Source organism: Pyrus communis, chromosome 10, assembly GCF_041283825.1.
Source record: "Pyrus communis isolate YQ-2024b chromosome 10, ASM4128382v1, whole genome shotgun sequence".
In the NCBI taxonomy this organism is placed as follows: Eukaryota; Viridiplantae; Streptophyta; class Magnoliopsida; order Rosales; family Rosaceae; genus Pyrus; species Pyrus communis.
This window is the reverse complement of record NC_142574.1, coordinates 3,113,159-3,139,539: the sequence shown is the minus strand read 5'-3', so window position 1 is coordinate 3,139,539 and position 26,381 is coordinate 3,113,159. Positions and strand designations below refer to the sequence as shown.

Genomic DNA, 26,381 nt, shown 5'->3' with positions numbered 1-26,381 from the left:
CTTTTGTGTTTTGGAAGAGAGAGAGAGGGGGGGGTGGGGGTGGGGGTGGGGCGTGGTAGGTTTAGGGGGTAGACTTGACGCGGTGTGTAGTTGACTTTACTTTCCAAGCTCAATTCAAAAACCATCTGCCCCTGGTGCCATTTGCAGTTCCGATCAGACATCAGAGAATCGCTGACTTGCAAACAGATCGATGGATACCACGTGCAGCAAGTACGACGTGTTCTTGAGCTTTAGAGGCGAAACACGCAAGGGCATCACTGACCACCTCTACTGTACATTAAAAGACAAGAAGTTCAATGTCTTTCTGGACGAGGACAAGCTACCTAGAGGGGATGCTATAGAAGAAAAACTGAAGCAAGCAATCAAAGGGTCTAGACTTGCTGCCATCGTGTTCTCAAAGGGGTATGCGTGGTCCAGATGGTGTCTTGAGGAGGTGGTGGAGATCATGGAGTGCAGAAGAAGACAGGGTCAACTGGTTTTTCCGATTTTCTACGATGTTGATCCTTCAGATGTCAGGCATCAGACTGGTAGTTTTGCAAAGGCGTTTCAGATCCATGAAAAAATACAAAAGTCTAAGGAAAAAGAGGTCCAGAAGTGGAGAAATGCTCTTAATGCAGCTGCAAAGTTGAGCGGCGAGCATTTTCGAGTGAATAACGGGTAATAAATATTTCCTTTAACAAAGTATTCTTTAAATCGTTTTGTTTTTCAAAATTTAATTGTAAACGCTTGATCTATCTCACTAGATATCAGTGCGTGCGCTGATGAGTGTTTGTAGAAGTTTAACTAGTAACCAAAAATTTTAAACCAAATTTGCAAACCAAATGATGTGTCACCAACATGAAATAAACACGTTAATCACCGCTCTATGTATATTGTTACATTTTAATCCTTCATTCTCATAGTAAATCTTACTTTTCCTTAGTTATGAATTTTAATTCCAGGTATCAAGGAAGGTTTATCAGGAAAGTTGTTCTCCAGATTGCTGACTTACTGAAGAAAACACACTTAAGTCTAGCCAGGAATCCAGTTGGAATAGATTCTCGCGTGAAAGAAATAAGTAATTATTTAGATGTTGAAGGATCAGATGATGTTCGCATAATTGGAATTTTGGGGATGGGCGGACTAGGTAAGTCAACAATTGCAAGAGCTATTTTCAACGAATACCAGCACAAGTTTGATGGTGCATCTTTTCTTCCAAATGTGAGAAAAGATAAGGAACTGGTTGCTTCGCAAAACATACTTCTGTCTAATATATTGGGATCGGGCCACATAAAGGTGAGTACGGCTGATGAAGGGACCGACGAGATAAAAAGAAGACTTGGCAACATAAAGGTTCTTGTCATAATTGATGATATAGACTGTGTGGCACAGATACATAAATTAGCTATAAAACGTGACTCGTTTGGTCCAGGAAGTAGAATTGTTATAACAACAAGAGATGAACATTTGCTACGGACACTTGAAGCGGATGAGATACGTTCTCTGCCAGCAATGAATATAGATGAAGCTCTTGAGCTCCTTAGTCAGTGTGCCTTTGGAAAGAGTTATCCTAATGAAGAATATCTCCAAGTCTCAAGAGAAGCTGTTGATTATTGTGGGGGTTTACCACTTGCACTTGAAGTTGTAGGTTCTTACCTACTTACGAAACGCCCAAGTCAATGGACAAGTGCATTGAACAAATGGAAAACATTACAGCCTTGTCAGGAAATTCACAAAATTCTTGAGATAAGTTATGACGGGCTTACTGATGACCAGGTGAGGGATATATTCCTTGATATATCCTGTTTTTTTATTGGAATGGACAAGGACCGTGTCACGGCAATATTGAATGGGTGTGAATGTAATCCAGCAATAGGAATTACACAACTCCATGAGCGATGCCTTGTAACTTTTGATCAAGAAGGCAATCTGATGATGCATCGTTTGATTCGAGACACAGGCAGAGAAATCGTACGTGCAAAATCCCCCAAGAAGCTTGGAAGTCGTTGTAGATTGTGGCATCATAAAGATGTAGAACACGTATTGAAGAATAAATGTGTAAGTACATCCTCAACCAAATTGCATTTAATACATGTTCGTAATAAAGGAGAAAAAAAATATTTTATTTACTGAATTATAAAAATTATCCCTGTAGCACAGATGACTAATTTTGATTGTTAAAACAAAACTAATGTCTAAGCAAACTCTATGTCATTGATCCAGTACCGGTGCTCTGCACCGGTTAAAGTCTAAGCAAATAACCCTTGTCTTACTTTAGTTTCTTTTCCTTTCAAACAGGGAACGGAAGAAATCGAAGGAATTGCTCTAGATTTTCCAGAACCCGACAAGCTTAGCTTCAGTACAGAAGCGTTCATAAATATGCGGAGTCTGAGATTACTCAAAATCAAAGGCGTAAATTTCACTGGAGACTGCGAACATCTTTCTGAAGAGTTAAGATGGTTAAGTTTGTCTGACTTTCCTCTGCAGGACATACCAGAAGATTTTAATCAACCAAACGTAGTTGACATCGACCTGAGTTGTAGCAATATACAAGTCTGGAAGAACTCCAATGAGGTACAATACAAACCCTACCAAACTATCAATTCTTTTCGCCAGGTTTTTTTAAATGCCAACATCATGCTTTCTGTCTTCTATTTGAATTTTTTATATTTGTTTTCCCTTTTTGTCTCACAGTCACTTGGAAAGTTGAAGTTTCTCAATCTTGGTTATTGTGATCACCTGAAACAATCACCAGACTTTTCAAGAATCCCAAATATTGAGATATTGATACTCGAAGCCTGTAAGAGTTTGTCCAAGATTCACTACTCTGTAGTACACTTGAAGAACCTTAAGTATTTATCTGTTGCAAATTGCAAAAAGCTTCAGGAAATCCCAGATTTACCATCTAATTTGGAAATCCTGAAAGCGGATGAGTGCATTGCATTGAAAAAGATGCCAAATTTTTCAAAAATGTCGATTATGGTAGAACTGCATCTGAATCACTCCCCCAAACTCACAGAGATTCTAGGCTTGGATAAGTCGTTAAACACTATGAGAAGGATTCATATGGAAGGGTGCACCAATCTCACTGCTGCTTTTAAAAAAGCAATCCTACAGGTCATCTCTCTCTCTCTCTCTCTCTCTGCACCCATCCGTATACAGCTTATAGATACATGCATGTATTAACTCTTTTGTACTAATCTTACTCCATGGTATAGGAATGGACCGTGAGCGGAAATGGTGATCTTTTTCTCCCCGGATATGATCTTCCATCAGGGTTTACATGCGTTGACCCTAAGGATGAAATAATTGTGCCGCAATGTTTTGGCTATGATGCAAAAGCATTGACTCTGTGCATCGTTTATTCTTCAGATGACTCCCAATCTGGTGATTCTCTTCGCATCCGTGTTGAAAATCGTACCAAAGAAACTGAGATTTCCAGCCCTCCAATGTATGCCACCGTAATAAAGCACCATGACAGTTATATTTGGCTGGGACGTTTATCAAACAATAAGCTCAATGTGAACGGTGGGGACAGGTTAAATGTTGACGCCCACTTTGTAGGACACGGGAGTACTGACGATATTCATCTGAGGGTGCAGAAAATAGGGGTTTACCTGGGGCAGGAAAAATTAGTCAATGAATCAGCCAATTTTATGACATGTTCAAGTGAGTATGACAAGGATGTCAATCTACCTCCTATTAGTTTTATAATATCCATCCTGCTCATTATGGTTATGGGAATATTCTCTGCTGCAATTTACATATTCTAAAGTTGGGATGTAAATTGTACTGTTCATCTTGGATAAGAATTAGGCCCTCTGTTTTGATATAATTACGGTTGCGCCACTGACCTGATTTAGGTCCGTTTTGGGTTGTTGAATTTTGGGCGGGAAGTGAGCTTCGGTGGTGGTTTGGGAATTGGGACCACTGAAACGGTTAAAGGCCTGAAGGTTAAATGACGTTTTGCCCTGTCTACAGTCCAAATCCAACGAACAGGATTGGAAATTGGCAGAGGCCTTTTTGTCATTCGGCATTTGGGGTGTTTGGGTTTCGATGGAATTGAGGGATTTGGTGAGGAGGGTGCGGTTGCCACTGCCCTGATTGAGTGAGTGAGGAGGGAGAGAGCACAGAGAGAAGATGACGGAAATTGAGGAGGAAGCCGATGCTTGCAGAGAGTTAGTGAGATCTGAAGCCCATGCCTGGATGAACCATTTAATTTGAGCGCCACAGAGCTCAAATCTGCTGTTCAAAAATAAGGCGGAGGCCACGAAGTTCTCAAATCCAAGATGAAAAGGTATAATCCACGCCTCTGCAACTATTTGTGTCCTTGATATATATATGCCATTAGTTGTTATACAATCTCTTCATATGATTTTTTCTTTTTCTTTAGTTTATATTTTTGGTCTGTGTCTATTCCCTCTATTCTCATCCACCCCGCATCCCATCTTTGTCGTTGTCCATATTCTTCTCTGTGAATCAATGTCAATGTCTAATTTTCATGGGCGGTGCAAAAAAAATTTGGACTTATTGTGATCCCACAACCCCACCCCCACATGTAATTGGCTTTAAAGGGTTCTGGGTTCTGTTCTTTTATTATTTGTTTCTCTCTTTTGGACCAAAAGGGTGATTCTGTTCATTATTTCAAAGTATTATTATTTTTTTAGAAATTTGAAAGATTGTTTCAAACATTGATATATAAAAGCAGTGCACTTTGGCATATCAAATCAACCTGCAGCTTTCTTGGGACTCTAATTCTTGGGTGAGTTCTTCTGTTTCTCATTTTATTGATGCTTTTTTGTTTTCCTTTCATCTAGGTTCTGTAATTTTCATATAGTTTTTTGTTCTTTTGATGCATTTGCTGGTGTGATCTTCTAACTGCTGAAGTTTATAGAGCATTTCAGTTAGATATTATTATTAAATATTGCAGCTTTGAGGTTTTTTTTTTCCTTGAATTTTACTGCTTGATTCTTGGGTTCTTGCTCAACAGTTTTTTCTAATGCCATCTGCCGTGATGGTTAATATTCTGAATTCGTCGACTTTGATATGATTAGACTATTGCAATTTAGCATTTTGATTAGATTTCAGCAAACAACATAAGATTAGCGTGCCGGTGCCAGAATTCAATAAGATAGAAGCTAATAGAACACTTTGATATGCAGGAAAAGCTCTGTTTGAATTGATAATTTGACACAAAATGGCCATAAAGACAATTGGTCTTATTAAAGGTTGTCTTCCAGAGGAATTAAAGAAGGTACTTTTATATGCAGCTTCTCAATTTTTTGGGGGTGGTGGGGTTGTCAAATATAATGTTATTGTGTATGTATTTACTTTGCATAAACTTGGTCTCACTTTTGATTGAATTGTTACGGTTCTTGGTATAAGGAGCTATAGCTTCATTGAAGAAATGAGAGGCGTACGACAATATTTCTTCAGTCTGGTATGTCATTTTAACGATTGGAATTCCACAATTTGATTAGTTTTGATAATTTCTAGAAGAAGAAGGCCATGTGTCCAAGTTTTAAAAAGCACACTTTGTAATGCTTCAAAATTTCATGCTTTTTTCAGGAATTCAGACAGGCAGGATTCTGATACTTCTGACTTTGTCAAGGTTAGTGAATTATGTGGTTTCTCCACGAGGTTCAGTTTTATTGTTACATGTAGATAGAAAACTTCATGCAGCCTGGTTTATCAAAGGCTTATTTTTAGCTACGCCCCTTCGAACTCAATCAAAATCTCACTATGCCCTATGTAACTCAAAAGTCACCACTTTACTCTTTGAAACCCAAAATTCGTCCCACTTTAACTTGTGGACTCTCTCCACTCCCTAAAACTTATAGGTCGCCTCCTAAAACATGTGTGAGACCCAACACCCAATAAAACTATGCTACATGTGAAATAAATTTGATTATAAATCTCCATTATGCTTTAACATTCAATAATTAGAGAATATTAAGTTTAAAGGTAAGTTTAAAGGTAATTAAAGAGATGAAAAAAAATAAAAAAGAAATTGATTAGGTTGGTGCACCCAAATCAAAACCACATACATAAGAAATTAACAAATCTTAAGGCAATGTGAAGCGAATTTTGAGTTTTATAGAGATGACTTTCAAGTTTCAAGGGGCAAAATGGGATCAAAATCGAGTTCTAGGGGGCAAAGTGGAGTGAACATTGAGTTTCAGGGAGTAAAGTAACGATTTTTGGGTTACAGGAAGCAAAGTGAGATTACAATCTAGTTCCAAGGGGTGTAGCTAAAAATAAGTGTTTATCACATATGCTATGAGATGGTAAAATTATGTGGTTTTACCAAAGAAACTAGGGAAAACAGGTTGCATTGGGCATTTTTTATTACTAACATTTTGAATACGTTACACGATTTCTATATAGAATAGCATACGATCATACGGAACTGATAGCAAGGAAAAGACACATTTTGTTTTTTAAAAGTGTGAGCTTTCTGTTCACTATTTTCGTGTAGAAGTAATATGATAACAACTGTTTCAATGCTTTTAGAATGTGTAGCTTTCGTAGTTAGTATTTTGGCTTGCTCTCTGTTCTTTCATTGATACTATTGATCTAAGTATGACATTTGCATGTAAGTGCAGATTCAATGCGCTTATGAGTTGCTGACAAATCCAGTGTGGAAAATAAACTGTGACATATTCGGCATTGATTAGCAAATAGTGAGTTCTCACTCCCATTCCAAGGCTTACCCATGTCTTACGTGTCTAGCATGCAGTTCCACTCATGTTCTTTTTTTCCGCTAACGTCCACAGTGTGCTCAAATGTATTATTAATTCCTCCTTTTTGACCTTAGGATATAGTTCAGAAGGTCACGAAGTAATATAAAGGGGAGAGCTTTTCAAAATAGACCTTCCTTTGCTAAGAGTGTTTTTGAACACAATCGACCATCTATACACAGTTTTTAAATTGTTCTTTCTGTTTTGGGCTTTCTTTATCAAACGCGTTGGGACCTAGTGTAACAACCTGTTCTTGATTTTATGGCTTTATTAATTTGAAAAGTGTGAATTGACCAAAATGCCTATTGAGGTGAGATTGTTGATTGTCGTTGACCGTCATTTTGTGACGCGTACGAGCTGCTATTTTATTGTATTTGTGTAGTACTTGTTATTACAAGTGCATGGGCGCAAGCGGAATTGAAATCAGAGTTACGGTTGAAATTTTACGAAATATGATGGTACTTTAGTAATTTTGCATATTTGATTCTTGGTCCTTGATTATTTTACTATTTTATTATTTTCTTTGAAGAATTTTTCTTTTGGTGGGCCCACACCCCACTCAAAATTCTCTCTCCCTTTCTTACTTTCCCTTCTTCCTCCCTCCCTCACGCTCTCTTCCCCCCTTTCTCACTGTGCACACATGGTGCACAAATTTCTGATCACCACCGCTCAAACTAAGAGCACCACGAGCTTTGTTTTGTCCCCACCTCTCAATCGGGCCGTGACTTTTCCGACCATTTTTCAGCCAAACCATGGCGAGTCAGCCTTCGAGAAAGTTACCACTCTCTTCGTCTCATCAAGAGTTTTTGGCTACCTCCAACGTTTTGCAGGCATTTTCTGGCCATCTCCGACCACTTTTTGAACTACAAATAGGTGCGATTAATATCAAAGACTCCGACTTTCCTAGGTCGAATGGCTGCAACCTCGCAAGTATCTGTGAATGGATCTTTTCTTTTATATAATATATATATATATATATATATATATATATATTTGTTTAGTTTCCACATATATATTTAATAATGAATTTTCTACGTTATTGCCATAACTAAATTAACGTTTATAAGAAAGGTAGTAATGTTGAGAATTATGAAATTATTCTGAATCCTGCGAGATGCACATGTATGCATACTATTATGGGATGCCTTAATTATATTTGTGGCCATGAATAGTGTTATATTGACTAGAATTATCAATTTACCGTTACATGATCATAATTATGTTATCTACTCATCGTGTGCTACAATGGTGTTAGTACTCGCTCGAGTCAGGGCCAGTCTTCACGTGTATTTTCACATCGCACCGTACACTTACTTTGAATCCATTGTAGGTGCCAATCCTATCCTAGATTGGTATAGGCAATTAGGGCTCGTATGTGACGTGCATAGTGCTAGTCTTCACGATAGTAGTACTAGAGCGTAAATCATTATTACACCTAGTCTTGTTCATGTCAGAATACCTCTGCATGAACTCGTATGTCAGCATACGTCAATGAGCACCTGTTAGTATATGTTCGTTTATTCGAGGTATTATGATTACCGGATGTTATGTGTTTATTTACGAAATATTATGAAGTATTGCATTCTCGATGATATTACTGTTTACGGTAAACTATACGTAGTATGCTATGTTTGGAAACTATAATTGTTTTATGGTGATGGGTTATTACGTTTTCGAAAGGTTTTACAAAGCTTCATTTTTAGGCCCACTCACCCTTGTTTTTCGCTCATCCAGGTTTTAGTGACAGACCTTTCATGTCAATGAGGATTCTTGGCAAATGTTGGCGTAGGATATTACTTCAGATGGTATAACTCTTATTTTACTTTTACTGTACTTTACTTATGCTCTGACAGCATGTGTGAATTGGTTTCAATCCCGCTCACATGCGGACTCTTGCATTTAGTCACTTTAGGTTTAAATTTACTCATATTTTCCACATTACTACATTTTATGGCTTCGTCACTTTCCTTGTGTCGGCTAGCACGACTCTATTCGAAGTCCAGATGAACATTTCGGATCAAGTTGCGTCACCTAGTGTGTAAAATTTGGTCTTCCTTCCTTTTGGCTGATGGCATTAGGCTCAAGTTTTGCCTTTGGATTATATTTATTCCTGTTAGGCTTTATATTATTTCCATTTCAGATCGTATGACTATTGAAGGCTTACCGTAGGCTAGCTAACGAACAAATACAAAGAGCGCAGTAAAGAAGAAAAATTAATTAAATAATTTTTAGAGAACAATACTCATTTGGCATGGAGAGATCTTAAGGGGTAATGGAGGACAAGCTCATTTTCAAAAATGAGAGACAATTTTTTACAATAGAAGACAGCCAATAGTATCCATCTTTCAAGGCTTTTTTTTCACTCTTTAGAACTTCACATTCCTTAAGTGTCATGGAAGGAGAAAGAGTGGACCAAAAGGTTTTTTTTATTGTTTTTTTGTTTTGTTTTTTGTCAAAAGTGGACCAAATGTTTGCTTGGTTCATTTTGTTGAAGCAGTGGCTAACTCAGACTGGTGGAGAAAAAATTTTCTATATAGACTAGGGCAGATTACTTTTGCAATCTGTCTAATCGTCTAAAATTCTTAGTTTCAGAATTCTTTCATGAGAAATTGCCAATCAAAGCCTTCCAACTCTGATCGTATAATGGAGTTCAAATACAATATGTAGCATGCTACATATTTTGTAAAGGAACAAAGCTTGATCATATAACTAGGGATATTCTATTTGTTCGCATGATACACATTTTGTACAAAGTTACATGCTTATGTGAATAGTATTCGTCCTTTTTGGCCACAAGATTGCAATGGTATTTGTTGTAATGTGTATGTTTATGTGACTGAAGAAATTAACTGAAGAATTATGCTCTTCATTTTATTTAGCTGCTTTCTATCAGACTATATGATAATGTGCTTATGATTGGTTTGTTTGCGTGGTATATTGTGATTGATGTCAAAATTTGAAGTTAAATAGATTCTTCAATTTTGATTTGGATCGAATTTTGGATTTATCTATTGTGATAGATGTCAAATTTGAGTTATGTTGTTTAAAATTTGACACTTTGTTTTGATGTTTCGTTTTAAGCAGGATGTGTCAGAGCCACATATGAGCAAGGAGACGTTAGGGTATCGCTGGGGGAAGCAGCTTAGAGGTTATCTATTCTATTAAGAGGAGGGCTTTTGACAAAATGACGTACCTTTTGATAAAATGACAATTATATCCTTATTTTTCTTATTTTACCCTCATTTTTTAGAAAATAACAATTATATACCTATTTTGTTCACACACACAAAATGTGTACTCTCTGCTAGTGTGGATGACCAAAATAAATTAATAGCGTAAACTGAACTGGAAGAATGGTCATTGGAGTTTGGAACATATCATACTTGCTACATACAACAAGGGGATCTCTTCCTATCTTATCACGATTTTAATATACATTTGTGTTGAGGTATTGTATACAAAGTTTTCATGACTTCTAATCCCGCAGCATCGCAGGGCATTCCTTGCTAGTGTTAACCATGCTTGTTGCTTCACGCATTGTAATGAGGGTTCATTCCCGTATTGTGCACTCTTACTCTTGGTTAATTTAGTTTTAACTATGGTCTAACGTTGTATGTTATGGCTTTCATTACCCGTTCGAATGTCGGCCAGCATGCCTCAATTTTGATGTCCAATTGGATAACCAAGTTGGGGTGTGTCAGTACTAACTTCCTAAATGTATACTTAAAGGTTTGATTTCTCAAAACTTAATAAGCATAATAATACGCTATCTGCAGGGACTTTGAGCCCATGGGTTACTTCTGAAATATATACATATATGTATATGTATATATGGTTAGGAGGATATGGAAACACACTTAATGTGGATAAGATAAGTGGGGCCATTCTGTAATGTATTTTTACGATCAAACCGTGTATCCTTGTATCCTTCTTAAATATCATTTCTACAAAAAATTATTCAAATCAATTTTCTTCACTAAATTTTAATGTCTTAATGGTTTTGGATTTGTTTAATAATATAAAAAAGGTTGGATTCTTAAGAAAGGTTACAGTTACAGAATGAGTCACAAAAATGTGTGTAAAAAGGTGTCTCTAGATCGTAACTCTATGCATACGATTACAAACTAGAAAAAAAAAAAAAAGGTACTTTCTTCATCATATTATAAAAATAGAAAAAAAGTGTAAGGGGATGATGGGTGGCGACGATTTTGGAGAAGGATTGCTGTCGTTAGGGTTAGGTTCACCGGATTAGATAAAATGGGTGTAGAGAGAGAAATTTTTGTTGTTTGTGTTTGGCTTTATAAAATTGTTTCTTCTTTCTTAGTTGGGTTCAAATAAAATTTATCTTAGTTAAGTGCAAGTTCATCCCTAAAAATGCGCACTCAACCCATTTAATCCACTCAAATGAATAGTGATTGATCCCAATGAACACTAATTGGTCAAATGCATCTTCACCTCTAAAAAAATGTGCTGGCATCCAGCCATTTAAAATATTATTAATTTTTAATAAAATAATATAAAATAGTTTTAATTTCAGATATGATTTTTAATCAATCTTGTCATGCCACATGTCATTATCCGATGAAGGTGAAAGATGATGGATAGGTATTTATAGAAAAAAAAAAATAAATTTAAAAAAAAAATTTATGTATTTTTAAACAATTTTTAATAAATTTTTATTAAGTTAATTAATCTGGACCGTTGGTTTTGAAAAAAAAATTCAAATCCAACAGCCCAAATGTGGACATGTGGGCAACGGTTTGACCGTTTTGTATTTTTGTTTTCATTTTTTGGACGAAAATTGTGGACTGTTGATCTCGGGATCGGATAGCCTAGAACGCGCCATGTCACTAGCTGTTGGATTTGATTTTCAAATTTTTTTTACCATTGGAAATCCAACTGTCCAGAAAATTAGTCGTTGGAAATCCAACAGTCCATAGCCGGCCACGTGGCATCCCGACTCTCCACTCTGTTGCGCCTACACAGGTGGGCCTCACCCACTCGCGCATGTTTCCCACGCACCTGACGCAAAAAAAAAAAGCAGAAGTAGCCTATGATGTCATGCTTACGATAGTGTGACGTGACATAGCCCAACACGTTTTGGGCCGGCAGGAGGCCAGCCTAGTTGGATCGGTTGGAGCATTTTTTAGGCAAGTTGGGCTGCTTTTTAAGCTTTGTGCCGGCCTGCCCCTATGTGGTGGAGTTGCTCTAAAAACAAACATTTTCTACCTTGCTGAGCTTTTTGATACCGTTGGATCAAAAGGAAAAATGGGTGGGTCGATCGATCTTAATTGACTCAATACTTACCAGTTCCCACTTTTCATTTCGGAGTTTGACTTTGCCTTTACGGTTGTCCGTAGATCTCAAATTTGATTTGTGCTGCCAAGAAATCCCTAGAGTAACAATTGATGGCTTCATCCTCCAAAGACGATCGCGTGTACGACGTGTTCTTGAGTTTTGGAGGTGAAGACACACGCAGGACCTTCACGGACCACCTCTACTGTTCATTGGAAGACCACCAATTCAACGTCTTCATGTACGGAGACGAATACGATTCCAAACTAGAAGAGAGTAATGGAACTATTCCGGAACATCTGATTCAAGAAATCGAAAGGTCTAAGGTTGCCGTCGTCGTCTTCTCAAGAGGGTATCCGGAGTCCATGTGGTGTCTGCAGGAGCTGGTGAAGATCATGGAGTGCAGAAAAACACTGGGTCAAATGTTTTTTCCAATTTTCTATGATGTTGATCCCTCAGATGTCCTGAACCAGGGAGGTAGTTTTGCGCAAGCGTTCCAGAAACATGAACTGAAAATTAAGGAAGAAAAGGTACATCTCTGGAGAAACGCTCTTAAGGAAGCTGGACTTTTGGCCGGATTAAATTTTAGGGAGACTGACGGGTAATTACATTCTTATTTCCTTTACTTTGTGTGTTTTAAATTTCCCGTCCATTATAAATTGTAGGATGATTTTTTTGAGTCCATTGATATTTTTATACTAAGAGGAGGGAGAGTACGTCTAAGCCACACAATTGACAGCCTGGTATCAAATTTACCGTCAGGATTCGAACATAAGAACTTTTATTTATAAGTGAAGATGAATACCACCAGACTATAATACTGATTGGCTAAATTTTAGGATATTTGATAACCATTTAGTTTTTAGTTTTCAATAAAAACTAATATCTTCTCTGGTAACTATTTAAGTTTTGAATTTTTACTTTTTTTGTTTTCAGTTCTCATTTTTTTTTAAACTAAAAGTAGTTATTAAACAAGATTTTAGTTTTTAGTTTTAAATAAAGTGAAGACAAAAACTGAAAACAAAATGGTTATCAAACAACCAAGATTTTCTTGAGTTTTCACTTTTGCTTTGTTGAATTTTAACAACCAAGATTCCAGATTAAGAAATTGTAATGGTATCTGGAGATTTTGACTCATCAATTTCTGAAAGATTAATGTAATTTTGAAGTTGCATAATAATTTTTACTCTTGCTTTGTTGAATTTTAACAACCAGGCATGAAGGAAACTTTCTCAGGAACGTTATTTCTCAGATCACTGGAAAACTGAGCATCACCACATGCTTAGAGGTACCCACCAGCCTAGTTGGAATAGATTCTCGTGTGCGAGAAATTAGTAAGCATTTAGATGTTGGAGGATCAAATGATGTTCGCATAATTGGAATTTTGGGTATGTGCGGACTGGGTAAGACGGCAGTTGCAAAAGCAGTTTTCAACAAACATCATCATAGTTTTGACAGTGCAAGTTTCGTTCAAAACTCGGGGGAAAAGAATCTGGTTGATTTGCAGGAACAACTTCTTTCTGATATCTTGAAACCAGCCTACATAGTAGTAAGTAGTATCAATGAAGGGATCAAGGAGATAGAACAAAGGTTAGGCAACAGAAGGGTACTTGTCGTAATTGATCATTTAGACAGCGTTGAACAAATATATGCTTTGGCTATAAAACCTGACTCCTTTGGTCCAGGGACCAGAATCATTATAACTTCAAGAAACGAACATTTGCTAAAGATACTTAATGTGGATAAGATATGTCCTCTGCCAACAATGAATAAAAGAGAAGCTCTTGAGCTACTTAGTTGGCATGCCTTTAGAAAGAATTATCCAAATGAAGAGTATGTTGAGCTCTCAAGAAAGGCTGCTGGCTACTGTGGAGGTTTGCCACTAGCACTTGAAGTCTTAGGTTCTTATCTACATACAAAAAGCACAAGGGAATGGGAAACTGTACTTGATAAATGGAAAAGATCACAGCCTTATTGGGTAATTCACAGAAGACTTGAAATAAGCTATGATGGGCTGACTGATGATGACGTGAAGGCTATATTCCTTGATATCTCTTGTTTCTTTACTGGAATGAACAAGGACTATGTCATGACAGTACTGGATGGCTGTCAGTTTTATCCAGAAATAGGGATTCAAGAACTCCAAGATCAATGCCTTGTAACTGTTGATAAAGAAGGCAATCTCATAATGCATGATTTGATTCAAGGCATGGGCAGAGAAATCGTGCGTGCAGAATCCCCTGACAATCCTGGAAAACGCAGTAGATTGTGGCAGAATGAAGATATAGCAGATATATTGATGAAGGAATCTGTAAGTACTTCTGCAATTAAATTTGGTGTTAAATGCACGTCCTAAATAGAATGTATTCGCTGACTGTTTCAACAATGCACAATAGAATGTGTTGATTGGGAAAGAAAAACAGAGCAGAGAAAGGAACCTGTAAGAGACAACAGAGGAGCTGATTGTATTGATTATCTCAAATTAAATAAAAGAATCTCACATGTCCTGCTCTTCTTAAGTACAATTTGTTAATTATGATACCTGTAACAGAAGCTTGCTAAAGATACCTAATTAATGTAGACAGTTGTAAGTACAACTCCATGGTTATTATCCAGATATATAAGCACATTATAGTTGATATATAATACAAGTTGCGTATATTGTCTAATTGTCTACCTCTCATGTGGTTCATCCATCCAATTCAAGGCTTTCTGGTTCTGATATCTGAATTAATCACCTTTTCCCGTGCAAATAACTCTTTATTATTCCTCTGTTGTTGTTGTTGGTGGTGGTGGTTTGTTTTTTGTTTATTTATTTATTTTTTGTAATAGGGAATGGAAGAAGTTGAAGGACTCACTTTCGATACACAAGAGTTTGATGCACGTAGCTTCAGTTCAGAATCATTTAGAAACATGCGGAGTCTGAGATTGCTCAAACTCAATAACATAAAGCTCACTGGAAGTTACCACAATCTTTCCAAAGAGCTAAGATGGTTATGTTGGCATGGATTTCCTCTGAAGGTCATACCTGACGATTTCGATCAACCAAACCTGGTTGCTATTGACTTGAGCTATAGCAAACTCATACGAGTTTGGGAGGATACTGACGTGGTATGATATGATCTCAAACAAATTATTTGTTCTTTTCTTCAGCTTCTGTGAATACCAATATCTTGCTTTCTCTCTTCCGTTTGAATTTTGATTTTGTGTTTTTTTTTCCTTTCTTTTTTTTTTTTTTTTTTTTTTTTTTCCCCTAACAGCTGCTCAAGAATCTGAAAATCATCAATCTCAGTCATTCCCATTACCTAACAGAATCACCAGATTTTTCCAAAGTCCCAAATCTTGAGGAACTGATATTAGCAAACTGTAGAAATTTGTCTCAGATTCACCCATCCATTGGGCATCTTGAAAGACTTTCGTTGGTAAATCTTGAAGACTGCAAAACGCTTCAGTATTTTCCAGGGGATTTCTATAAGTCAAAATCAGTTACGACTCTTATTCTTAATGGCTGTTCAAGATTTAGAATACTGAATGACAGCTTGGGGCAGATGGTATCACTGACAACACTTAAAGCAGACCATACAGTGATACACCAAAGACCATCTCCAATTGTAACATTGAAGGACCTGGTATATTTATTTCTATGGGGGTTGAGAGGGTCACCATCAAGAAATCTTTGGCGCCCTTTGTTGGCATTTTTACGTGGTGGAAACGTCTATTTAATTGATGATTCCATCACTAAGGATCTTGGGAGTCTATTTTCCTTAGAAATATTGGAGCTTGGTAGCAATTTGTTTTATAGCCTACCTAGCCTCAGTGGACTCTCCAAGCTTAAAATGTTAGATTTGAGTTATTGCAAGGATCTTCTTGAAATCCCAGATTTACCAAGAAGTTTGGAAATCTTGAGAGCGAATCACTGCATTGCACTCGCAAAACTGCCAAATTTTTCAGAAATGTCGAGTATGGTAGAACTGCATCTAAATCACTCCCCCGAACTCACTGAGATTATAGGCTTGCACAAGTCGTTAAACACTATGAGAAGGATTCATATGGAAGGCTGCCGCAATCTCACTGCTGATTTTAGAAAGAACATCCTACAGGTCTCTCTCTCTCTCTCTCTCTCTCTCTCTCTCTCTCTCTCTCTCTCTCTCTCACGCCAAAAACATGCAAGTACAAGAATGTATTTCTTATGCATAAAAATGACATGTACATGCTGAGTTTTAGGAAGAACATCGTACAGATCTCTTTGAGAGCCGTATTCTCTTCCTCTTTCTATCACACACCCACAGAGGCACCTGTACTGTACATGTTCATGACACACGCATGCATAATTAAGAACCTGTACTGTACATGTTCATGACACGCTTGCATAATTAAGACTTGCTTATACAAATTAATCTGGCTTTATGTGGTATGCTCTAGGGATGGATTTCTTGCGGACATGGTGGCATTTTTCTCAATGGAATTTATGATATTCCGGAGTGGTTCCAGTTTGTTGGTGTTCATGAGCCCAATGATGTTCATTTTAAAGTGCCTCAAATTATTGGTCGTAATTTTAGAGGATTGACTCTGTGCTGTATTTTCAAAACATATTGTCCGGGATTTACTGTTACAAATATTACCAAGGGTAAGGCGTTGCACATCTGGGAAGAATCTACCTGCTGGGAAGCTGATAGTGTACTCCGTTTGCAAAGTGTATTATCAAATGATGTACTCCATCTGCAAAGTGGGGACGAAGTCTCGATTTCTGCAGTTGCAGAGGCTCATGGGAGAGGGAGAGTGATGAAAACAGGTGTTAATCTAGTGTGGGATGATGGTGATGGCGGTGACGCATACTCTAGCAATGACGAGATTGGTGTCATACCAAGCAATACTTCATCTGACGAGGTTTGTACTTCCGAAATTATTAGAGTTATATCGTATATTTGCCAAATTTTAGCACCTAAGTTTAGGTTTTGGTTATTTTGATATTTTGTCCTGTTTCTATTTTTGGTTTTCTATATAATTAAACTTCTTTAAATTTATAGCTTCGAGAGTCCGAGACCCAGGAAGACTATTATTTAACATAATATTAAATAATCGATAAATTAAAAATTTATTAATTTATCAATGTATTTTTTATTTTATTAAATACTATAAATTGTATTTAGTTTCTTATCTCAAGGATGTAAAGAAATCAACAATTAACCATAGTTGTATACTTTTTTTCTAGACTCTTCCATCTCCCTCAGTCCACACGGACCGTTGTCCGCCCATGGCTTCCGATCTCAAAAAGCGTGAGAAGGAGGCGTTCATCTATGACACCTTGGAGTTGGCCGTAGCATCTCCCAAACCAAAGTACAGGCATGAATTCTACCAGAAGCCAGAAGAAGTGGTTGTGACTATATTCACCGAGGGCATTCCAGCCAAAGACGTTAATGTTGACTTTGGTGAACAAAAACTAAGTGTTACCATTGATGTTGCTGGTGAAGATGCATATCATTTTCAGCCTCGCTTATTTGGAAAGATAATACCTACAAAGTGCAGATTTAACGTTCTGTCCACCAAAGTTGAAATTCGCCTGGCTAAAGCTGAACCATTACATTGGACATCTCTTGAATTCAGCAAGGACAACTCTGTTCCACCAAGGGTTAGTGGTCCAGTTGCTGGGGTGTCAAGTCCAGACTACCCCTCCCTGAAACCAGAAAGGGTAGACTGGGGTAGGGCGGAGGGCCAAGCGATGGGGCAGGAAGAACCTGATGCACGTGCGGAACAATTTATCCTGAAATTCAGGCAAGGACTAGCGATGAGCAGACGAACAAGTATAGATGGCAATTTGGGAGAACAGGGAAAAAAATACTAAGAAATAAATAAGAAGCCACATGGCAGCAACAATTTGCAAGTTTAGATGGCAATTTGGCATTCACAGCCTCTGATTCCTGGATTTTAAGTTGTAAATAAGTTATTATAACTATACATTTGCTACAAATATCTAAATACTTTGAAATAAATATGGGATTATAGGAATGACGGGAAAAAAAACATTTGAAACTGATGTATTAGAGAATTAGAGAAATTAGGTTTCAGCACTACAAAACCCATCACAACGTCGCATGCATCTCCAACTAAAAGAAAACTAGTTAAACACAGACAAGATGGCAACAAACACAGACCAAGATGGCAACAAAAACTATCCTTTTTCCATTAGAAAACAAATGAATTTATGAAGGTTCCATTTGAACCTCAAATTTGCTTCTTTTTTTTTCCAATTCAAATTATTTTTTTGAGCCCCCTTTCATTGCAAGTTTTTTAAAATTAAAGGGTAAAGGGTGATGTTATCTTGGGGTTTTACCTTCGGCTTTTTAGCTAAAATGGATATTAAGATTGACATAACTTCTCATTTGGTCCTTGAGATTTGAAAGCGACAGAAGTGGTTCCTGGGTTTGTCCGGTTTCAACCATTTTGGTCATTCCGTAAAAACTCTCTATTAAGTAAGGATCAAAATGAGAAAAAATACTCTCAATTTAATAAACAATATGCCAAAATAATTTGACAAAAACTGAGGGTATTTTTGTTATTTTATTCTTATTTAACGAATAATTTTTATAACATGACCAAAATAATTGATTGTGAACAAACTCAGAGACCGATTTTATCGATTTTAAATATCATAGATGTAAATCACCACATAAAAAATGTCCTGCCCCAAACTGTTAGCGAAGGGCATGAACTCTGGACTACCACTAATGTAAACAATCACTTTACCTTAAATCTAAATGGAGTCTGAAAAATTGTATCAATACTTACTCGACCAGAAAACCTTATATAACCAAAACTCCCCCGTACTTTCCCCAAAAGGGTAATAAATTCCCTTTCCTTACACCTAGCTCCACTTGAGCTATTACAATTCTTCTATCAAATCTCATTTTCTCTCTATTGAAACATTATTAGTTTTGTCTCCTAGACTTAAGAAAGCCCTCTCACGCTCCACTAATAATTTTTATGATATCATCGTCTTCATGCATTGTTATTGAAGAAAGTTGAGATTTCACCATAAAATTAATTGACAATATGTTATATAGGGAATAGTCCCACCTCTTATAGGCCCTTGTATGTTTTGTTCCCTCACTAATGTGGGACTTTGTCTTCACATTCTCACACACCCCCTCACATGTGACAAATTTTCAAGCTTAACACATGGACAATACAAAACAGTGTGACCATTGGGCTTTAGACATGGGTCAACCTATTCGGATACCATGAAGAAAGTTAAGGTTCCACCATAAAACTAATTGACAATATGAAGAGCAACTCAACCTCTTATAAGCCCTTTGCATAGTTTGGTCGCTCACCTATCTTTGTCCTCACATTCTCACAGTTAGCACTATTCTTCACATAATTGATCTTCAATTTCAAATTTTCCAGCTCTCTATTCCTCACTTTGCGTCCATCCCGAATTCTAGCAACCCTAACTCAACCAATTTGATTAATCATGTCAAATGACTCGACCTAACAAAGGCCCTATAAAGGCACCATTCAAGCTAACAGCAAGTTCATATTGCAACACACTGAACAGCAAACCTTGCCTGACGGGCAAGAGCTTTGGGAAGCTGTGCGAGGGACAAATCCAACCCAAACAGTAGCATCATATCCAAATGTTAAACTTTAAGTTTTAGATCAAATCCAACAATCAATCATGCAACGATAGTCCGTATTTTTAACAATTGCTATTTAGGTACAAAAGAGAAAAATTGCTATTTAACAATTCAGCAATAACTATCCACCTACTTCATTCATGGAAGAGTCTTACTCTTATATCAAAGTGTAGAAGTATTACTTCAAAACTTTCTTTGTTGTTTCCACACGCGGTTTCTGTGAGAATATGTAATTATCGTACGTTGATATGTTAAAGAAAGCTTCTAAGGAGTTAAACTACTCCTCCCCATTCCCCATGGGACATGGGTTATTAGTTACTGAACAAAAATTTAACTTCTATCACGCCCCACTAATCTTACACAGGCATATAAACTAGTTTGCTAATCGTCAATTAGTAAACTTCATTTTCACCGAAGATGCTTGGATAAGCTGACAGCCAAGATAAATTCATTTTCCAAGAAGATCGTATAACATGTAACATTTCTACCCATGAAGTTTCACCTATCAATCTATGACTACAAGTTACAACCAAAGCCTACCCTAGTTTCCCTTCTGGGGTAAGAGACCAGATTTCGAACTGTTTGCTATGTACATATCCAAGATCAAGTGCATTACATAAATTACAAGCGCACCAGACGTACCCAAGTATGTAATGCTGTTTAAGGATTGAGTTTGCATCATGTGGTAACCCGTGTTACCCGTCCTTCATTTTTTTTTTTAATTTTTTTTAAAAGGGACCAGTTGGTGGCTTCATTACAGCAGTCCACCATTTTGGAGGCCGGAAGACTTAGATGCATTTTAGTCTTCCCTGGCCACCCTTTCGCGTTACCTGTCATTTCCATAAGACGCTAAGTTCAGGAAAATAATACGATGGTAGTTAAGACCAAAAGTAAATTACTAAACAGATTGCCACCCAAAACAAGTTTAGCAGCCACCCCTTCCAGCTTTCTATAAAAATTCCGATGCACTTCATTGTGGATGCTTTGCACATCCATAGCATAATCTTTGTGGTCTTCCACCACCATTAAACCCTGCAGTCGCTGCCTCAATATCTCCAAGGCACCATCCAACCCACAAAAGTTCTTAAAAACGATAGGCTCGAGAGCTGCGGTTGTCCTGAGTTGCAGAAGATTCTTAAGCGCAACGAGGGCTTGCATACCATTGCAAATAATGAGAAACTGATCATCATAAATGCCATCCTAAAAGTCACCAACTGTGCGTAGGCTACTCTCTATAACATGGTTTTCGGGAAGCCATTGCCCGTCTCTTGTCAGCAACTTGTGCCAAGGCCTTTGGAGGAGACACCTTACAGGAGGGATGGTGAAACCTTGTATTTCTTCACCACGTTGAAGATCAAAGGCTCCCGCATCGGTCGCAAGACAGGCAAGAATTGGTCCTGGCATGGAGAGACAGGCGCCACCGATGTTGAAGCTGCTCATCCCAAGGATGGAAACATCTTTGTTTTGGGCTATGCCAAAAGATTTCACCACAAGAGCAGCAAATCGACATCTCGTCAAGAGGTTCCTGGATTATGTATGAATACAGCCTCAAAGACTATCCATCTGCTGTTGGCAATGATGGTGATGAGCTAGTTTTGCTCTGCCAACTCAGAAAGAGCGATAGGACCACAGAGAAGAGGAAGAGAAAGTTTAAGGCTACTGATGGTGGCGGCTACTGTGATGATACTGTAATGCAATCAAAAGGCAAGAAGAAGACTTCAAGAAAAACTGTAATGCAATCAAAAATTGATGATACTGTAATGCAATCAAAAGGCAAGAGCCATACAGCAACATGCTACTGCTTTCTCCAGAGAAGAATGAAGAGCCGGTGATGGCATGTGCTTCCTACTTGACTGATTTAGCTAGGGTTTGTTATTTTGGCTGGGCGTCGTATTATGTAGGGTTTAGGGTTAATGGCTAATATGATTTTACTAACAGAAGAAAACACTTGATAATGAATATGAAAATACAAAATCCATAAGGCGTTTTTCAATTGACAAACCCGTCATCTTCTCCACTGTGCAATAGCACAAGGCCACCAAGTGTTACAACTCAAAACGAAAGAACATTTCACAATCTAGATAATGACATTCAAAGTACACCATAACCCTAATCACTTAGTTAAGCAAGTTTGACAACCAACACCTGGTGAGTGCCATAGAATATATGCCTCATCAGTTGTCAGGCAGTCTCATCACTACTTCAGATGGTGGTCGTAAAGTGCAAACCATCAGATCAATGACAATTTGAATTCCAAGGATAAATATATGAAGCCCATTGTAAACCTTACTGTTTAGTCACAACTGCGCAATGGCTCAAGTGCCGGTGAGACATCTAATACGTGGTGATCCAATGCTTTCAGAGGTCATGGATGGCTCTTAGTTCCATAACTTGACAAACATTTTGTAGTGGGAACTATAGAGCAGGATGAAGAAACATAAGTGCGCATGCAAGGAAGCACAGTACCTGATCGAGTGAATTTCTCAGCTTGCTCTCCATTTCTTCAATCATTCTTCCCATGTTACAAATATGGCCTTCCTGAATTGAGAGGTGCATATTCATCTCCAAAGCCAAAAAGAAAGAGTACTTAATCCATCCCAACATATCATACAAATAGTACATGCAAAAGATTTTAAGTGATCATTCAAACAGCAAATTTTGTGCTTAATTAGTTTAAAACATATCAGCTCCAACAATATAACACAATCAATCAAAAAATTGATTTATACCACAATCAATCAAAAAATTGATTCATACAGATTTCACAGCACTTACATTGGCGTACATCAAGTTATTTTATCACAACTATCAAGAGAGAGAAGAGCTGTTCACTATAACTTTCAATAGCTAAAAGGTGCTGAAACTCCTATTTTGGTCAGCACTAAATAAATAACATGAAGTGTATACCTCAATCACATGTAAGTGTGAAAGGGGGTTGAGTGTCAGGACTATATGAACACCTTCACCACAGATCTACGTTGTTCCTACCATGACAAGTAGAGTTTACCTCAATCACATGTATATCATCCCATGCCCCCTCCTGTAGATAACCTCTCCTACCTTGTCCTGTCTTGGAGCCATCTGAATCTCCTCAAATAATAAAAAACAGCATATATACATGTAAAAGAACATAAATTGAAAGTTTAGGCAGTATACCTTTCTTTAGTAAAAAGCAGCCTACAAAACCTTCGTTATCATCCTCGCACATATAAACTGACGAAATGCCACCTTCATAGTACCTACCAAATTACCGGTTAACCAAGCTGTATGAAATCTTCAGAATGAAACAAAGAACTGAACCATTATGCTAAATAAATTGCACGATGATACTTTCGATACATTCTTGCCTTTTTCTTTCTTTTCTTTTTTTTTTTTTTTTTGAAAATTAGCTAATGGAAGAAATATTATTTTAGAAGTGTTTTATACAGTTTAACCTATGCAAAGAATAACACAAGAACAAGGTAAGTAAAGGACTCACTGGTCACGATAAATGTCGAAGATGTTGTTTGCTTCAACTTCAAGTTTCCTCAACTCTAAAGATGGGAGGCTGCTGTCTTCTAGCGGCGGATGATATTTGTTTGACCAAGGCGATCTACATGGAAATATAGTAGCACAAAAATATCAACATGGACAATCGATATTCACAGAACAGAAACGATTATACGAAAAAAATAAACTACTAGATTACATAGTTGTACATGTATTGCACTAATCACACCAATTAAATCAGCATATGAACCAAAACAATAAGTTATATAAATCAAAATATATCAAACATCCAGATTCACCAATCAAGGCCAGATCTGCTCCCTCTAAAATGTCCCTAAAAAATGTAGCAATTAAAGTGTAAAACATCAGAAAACTAACACCAATGCATCAAAATTGACAAAGATTTGAGGGTTTTACCTGTAAGAGAATGCGTCTCTGTTATATTCACACAAAATGAACTGCTTCCCGTATTCCATATCGCACAAATCCTGAATTTTGGGAAACCAGAGAGCAGCACGGTGACTTTAAAATTTGAATTTGAAGAGAACCCTTTTTTTTTTTTTTTTTTTTTTTTTTGGGATTAAAATGAAACCCTTGAGAAAGAAAATGGAAAGTGAAAATTGAATTGGAATTTCTCGGGAAACAAACAGGGGAGAACCAGGAGGGGCTGATCGACTTGAGAGAGGAGATCAGAGGAGTGCTGGGGGAGAAGGGAGAGAAGGGCGGATAGAGCCGTCTCGGTGTGCTTGGGAGGCATCCGACGCATCAGTCTCATCGCTGCTTCCATCTTCCCTTTCTTTTTTTTTTTTTTTTTTTTTTTTTTTTTTTCAAGTTCGAAATTCTGTTTTGATTTCTTTCGTTTCACGAGTCTCTAATTATTTTTTGGGTTGTTTGGTTGTTCGGGTTGATAAAATTCCTAGAACGAAAAGAAAAGAGGCGCCTTGTTTTGTTTGACCCGAGTTTCCTCGCGGGAACTCCTCAACACCCCATTCACACAGTTATTTGTGACTATATTATTATGATAAATTTTATTTAAACTCGTTAATAATCTTTCCACATCCAACTTTTATGTACACTATGTCTTAGAATCTGGATGTTCTAACTTTTATGTTTTTGGATGTTTTATTTTTCATAACACTATTCACTATCTTGTTCCCTCCATTCCAATGAATTGTCAAACCGTCACAAGTTTGATTTCACTGATTTGGACGTTTCTGACTAAAACCACCTTATGTGGCTACAAGACGTGAATCTCCACTTGACTATCAAGAAGCTGAGAAACCATTTGTAGCCAACAATGGTATAGAAGAGCTAAATAAGCCTCTGTCATGATCTTCATTCAAAGATTTATGCCTGAAACATAACAAACGGAAGTAACTCCCTAACAAGGATTCCATGGCTATTTAGCTCACTCCTACAGACCGTTTAATCATGAAAGTTCTTGCCTGAAGCATACCATGATTACGTCCATGAATGAGTATGATTTTGAAGTTTATAAATCCGATTGAATTTTGACTGGAGAGTACTTTTCTCGTCCTTCCTTATTTTTAACTCGCTTCGAAAACAACAGCATAGAGAGCGGAAGTTTACCAAATTCTCGGATCTGATTACTACCAAAAACGTGTGAGAAAGGTATAGACCCAGCTTCGGCTGGAGTCTACCAAACGGTATAGACCCAGTTCGGCTGAAGTTTACCGAATGGCTTGACCTAGTTCGGTCCAAGCCCACCAAAATATATGCTCTGCTTCGGCGCAGAGGCATACCAAACAAACCTCTCCAGCTTCGATTGGAACATTTCGAACTTAAGTATGGGTTTGCCTCTCTCACAATCCAATTTCGAGTTTGTTTTTACAACATATGGTAGAATTAGGGTCTGTCAAGGTGTGGCATCACAACTCGAAGTGTGATCCTTGGCATCTAAGACCTAAAACTTCAAGAATAAGGGATATTGTTCCCAAACCTCAACCTTGCAGAATCTAATTCCATCTTAGTGGAATAGATTCAGTGGTTATGCACCTCTTTATGCCCCTACCAATGTCGTTAAGGATTACCATTCTCGTAATCAATATGTGAGACTAATTTTGCTCCAGAATTTTGACATGGATGACCTTGTTGGGGGAATCTCTTTAGTAACTTTGGTTTACTTTGTGGATAATCTTATCGATTTTGTCATCGAATATGAGTTAATTGAATAATGTTTCTAACCGATTTAAATTAAAAACGTGATTAGGTACGAATGTGGGAAAGTTAGTTGTCTGGATGAATGCAACATTACGCTCACTAACTTATACCTAAATCACATCTCTAGCAACAGCTTCAGGTTTATCCAACCTAATTAGGAGCATTGGCACGCTTCTTGTTGTATAAATGGTACTACATTACCATTTAAGAGACCTTGTGTTCTCCTCATTCCTGAAAAACATCGTTGAGTCTTTAGGATATTCGAGATAACAATGATCATGAATGAAACCACTGATGAAACATAGAGTGGAATGTATTTGCATCACCCCCAAAATGAGCCTAAAGCTTTATTTTAAGGCCAATAGGCTACCTCCCCACTGGGATATACCATGTGTGGTCGGCTTAGAGCTGGGTGATTCAAGCAGTTTACTTGCCATGGCACGACCGTTTGGTACACTTAGGTCGAACAATGATGCTACGACGCATCTCTTTGCCCAAAGTAAGGATCTTGTGTTTACAAGCGCACACTTTGCCAAGCTTATTCATTTGGGAAATTTGATTTTCTAAATCATCCTTATCAAAGATACAAAATGGCCCTCTTTTCACAGTGTATTCAAGGGAATATATGTGGACTAATCCAACCAAAATGTGGGCAATATAAATACTTCTGGTTTTGGCTGATGAATCGACAAACTGGTCACATGTTTGTCCACACACACTGCTGCTAAACCTCCTGGCCGATTTTAAGGCACTACCACCCTAATTATCTTGTAAATTCTAGAAGATTGGATAATACCAGAAAGTTTATATCGAAGGTTTTCGAGAAGTATTGCATTTTTTTTTTTTTGGGTTTATAATTGGACATTGAATTCCCATGTTCACCCCAAAACAGCCTCGCAAAGTGATCATAAAAGTTAATTGATCACTGGACCTTGGTGAACCCACCAAGCTGTTAGTTTCTTGAGCTATGCAATCATGTACACAACTATGTTGATCTGCTTTGAGGCCATTGCCACCTAACCTATTCGACATTACAGTTGGTTACTAGGTATAAACCTGACGT

General features: G+C 37.5%; 3 protein-coding genes across 12 annotated transcripts in view; 2 read left to right on the top strand and 1 right to left on the bottom strand.

Annotated features, from left to right (window-relative positions):
• LOC148693374 (F-actin-capping protein subunit beta-like) overlaps positions 1–24,127 on the bottom strand; it is a 38,082-nt gene extending 13,955 nt beyond the window's left edge. The window contains exons 1-6 of one of the 3 annotated variants that reach the window (XM_088678386.1): positions 23,796–24,127; positions 23,555–23,625; positions 23,127–23,240; positions 22,805–22,887; positions 22,656–22,729; positions 22,115–22,210 (exon numbers count right to left, since the gene is read on the bottom strand). In XM_088678386.1, coding sequence (XP_088534512.1) covers positions 22,115–22,210; positions 22,656–22,729; positions 22,805–22,887; positions 23,127–23,240; positions 23,555–23,625; positions 23,796–23,924 — 567 coding nt within the window. In that variant the 5' untranslated portion in view covers positions 23,925–24,127. Of the gene's footprint in view, positions 1–21,603; positions 22,211–22,655; positions 22,730–22,804; positions 22,888–23,126; positions 23,241–23,554; positions 23,626–23,795 lie in introns of those variants that run through there. The other 2 variants (XM_088678385.1, XM_088678384.1) reach the window with 2 other exon arrangements.
• On the top strand, positions 69–10,170 carry LOC148693376 (disease resistance protein RUN1-like). 8 transcript variants are annotated; one of them, XM_088678373.1, is made up of 12 exons: positions 69–657; positions 942–2,037; positions 2,278–2,553; positions 2,674–3,096; positions 3,198–4,276; positions 4,688–4,741; positions 5,142–5,233; positions 5,365–5,419; positions 5,548–5,590; positions 6,585–6,662; positions 8,454–8,524; positions 9,804–10,170. In XM_088678373.1, the coding sequence occupies exons 1-5, from the start codon at positions 191–193 to the stop codon at positions 3,750–3,752; spliced, it is 2,817 nt and encodes a 938-aa protein (XP_088534499.1). In that variant the 5' UTR covers positions 69–190; the 3' UTR covers positions 3,753–4,276; positions 4,688–4,741; positions 5,142–5,233; positions 5,365–5,419; positions 5,548–5,590; positions 6,585–6,662; positions 8,454–8,524; positions 9,804–10,170. The 8 variants fall into 8 exon arrangements, with proteins under 8 accessions (XP_088534499.1, XP_088534502.1, XP_088534500.1 ...); XM_088678376.1 differs by having other exon boundaries at positions 9,801–10,170; XM_088678374.1 differs by having other exon boundaries at positions 4,685–4,741.
• LOC148693375 (TMV resistance protein N-like) lies at positions 12,016–18,006 on the top strand. The gene is made up of 6 exons (XM_088678371.1): positions 12,016–12,615; positions 13,230–14,325; positions 14,847–15,125; positions 15,275–16,114; positions 16,437–16,901; positions 17,227–18,006. The coding sequence occupies exons 1-6, from the start codon at positions 12,128–12,130 to the stop codon at positions 17,854–17,856; spliced, it is 3,798 nt and encodes a 1,265-aa protein (XP_088534497.1). The 5' UTR covers positions 12,016–12,127; the 3' UTR covers positions 17,857–18,006.
• Positions 24,128–26,381: the final 2,254 nt, after the last annotated feature.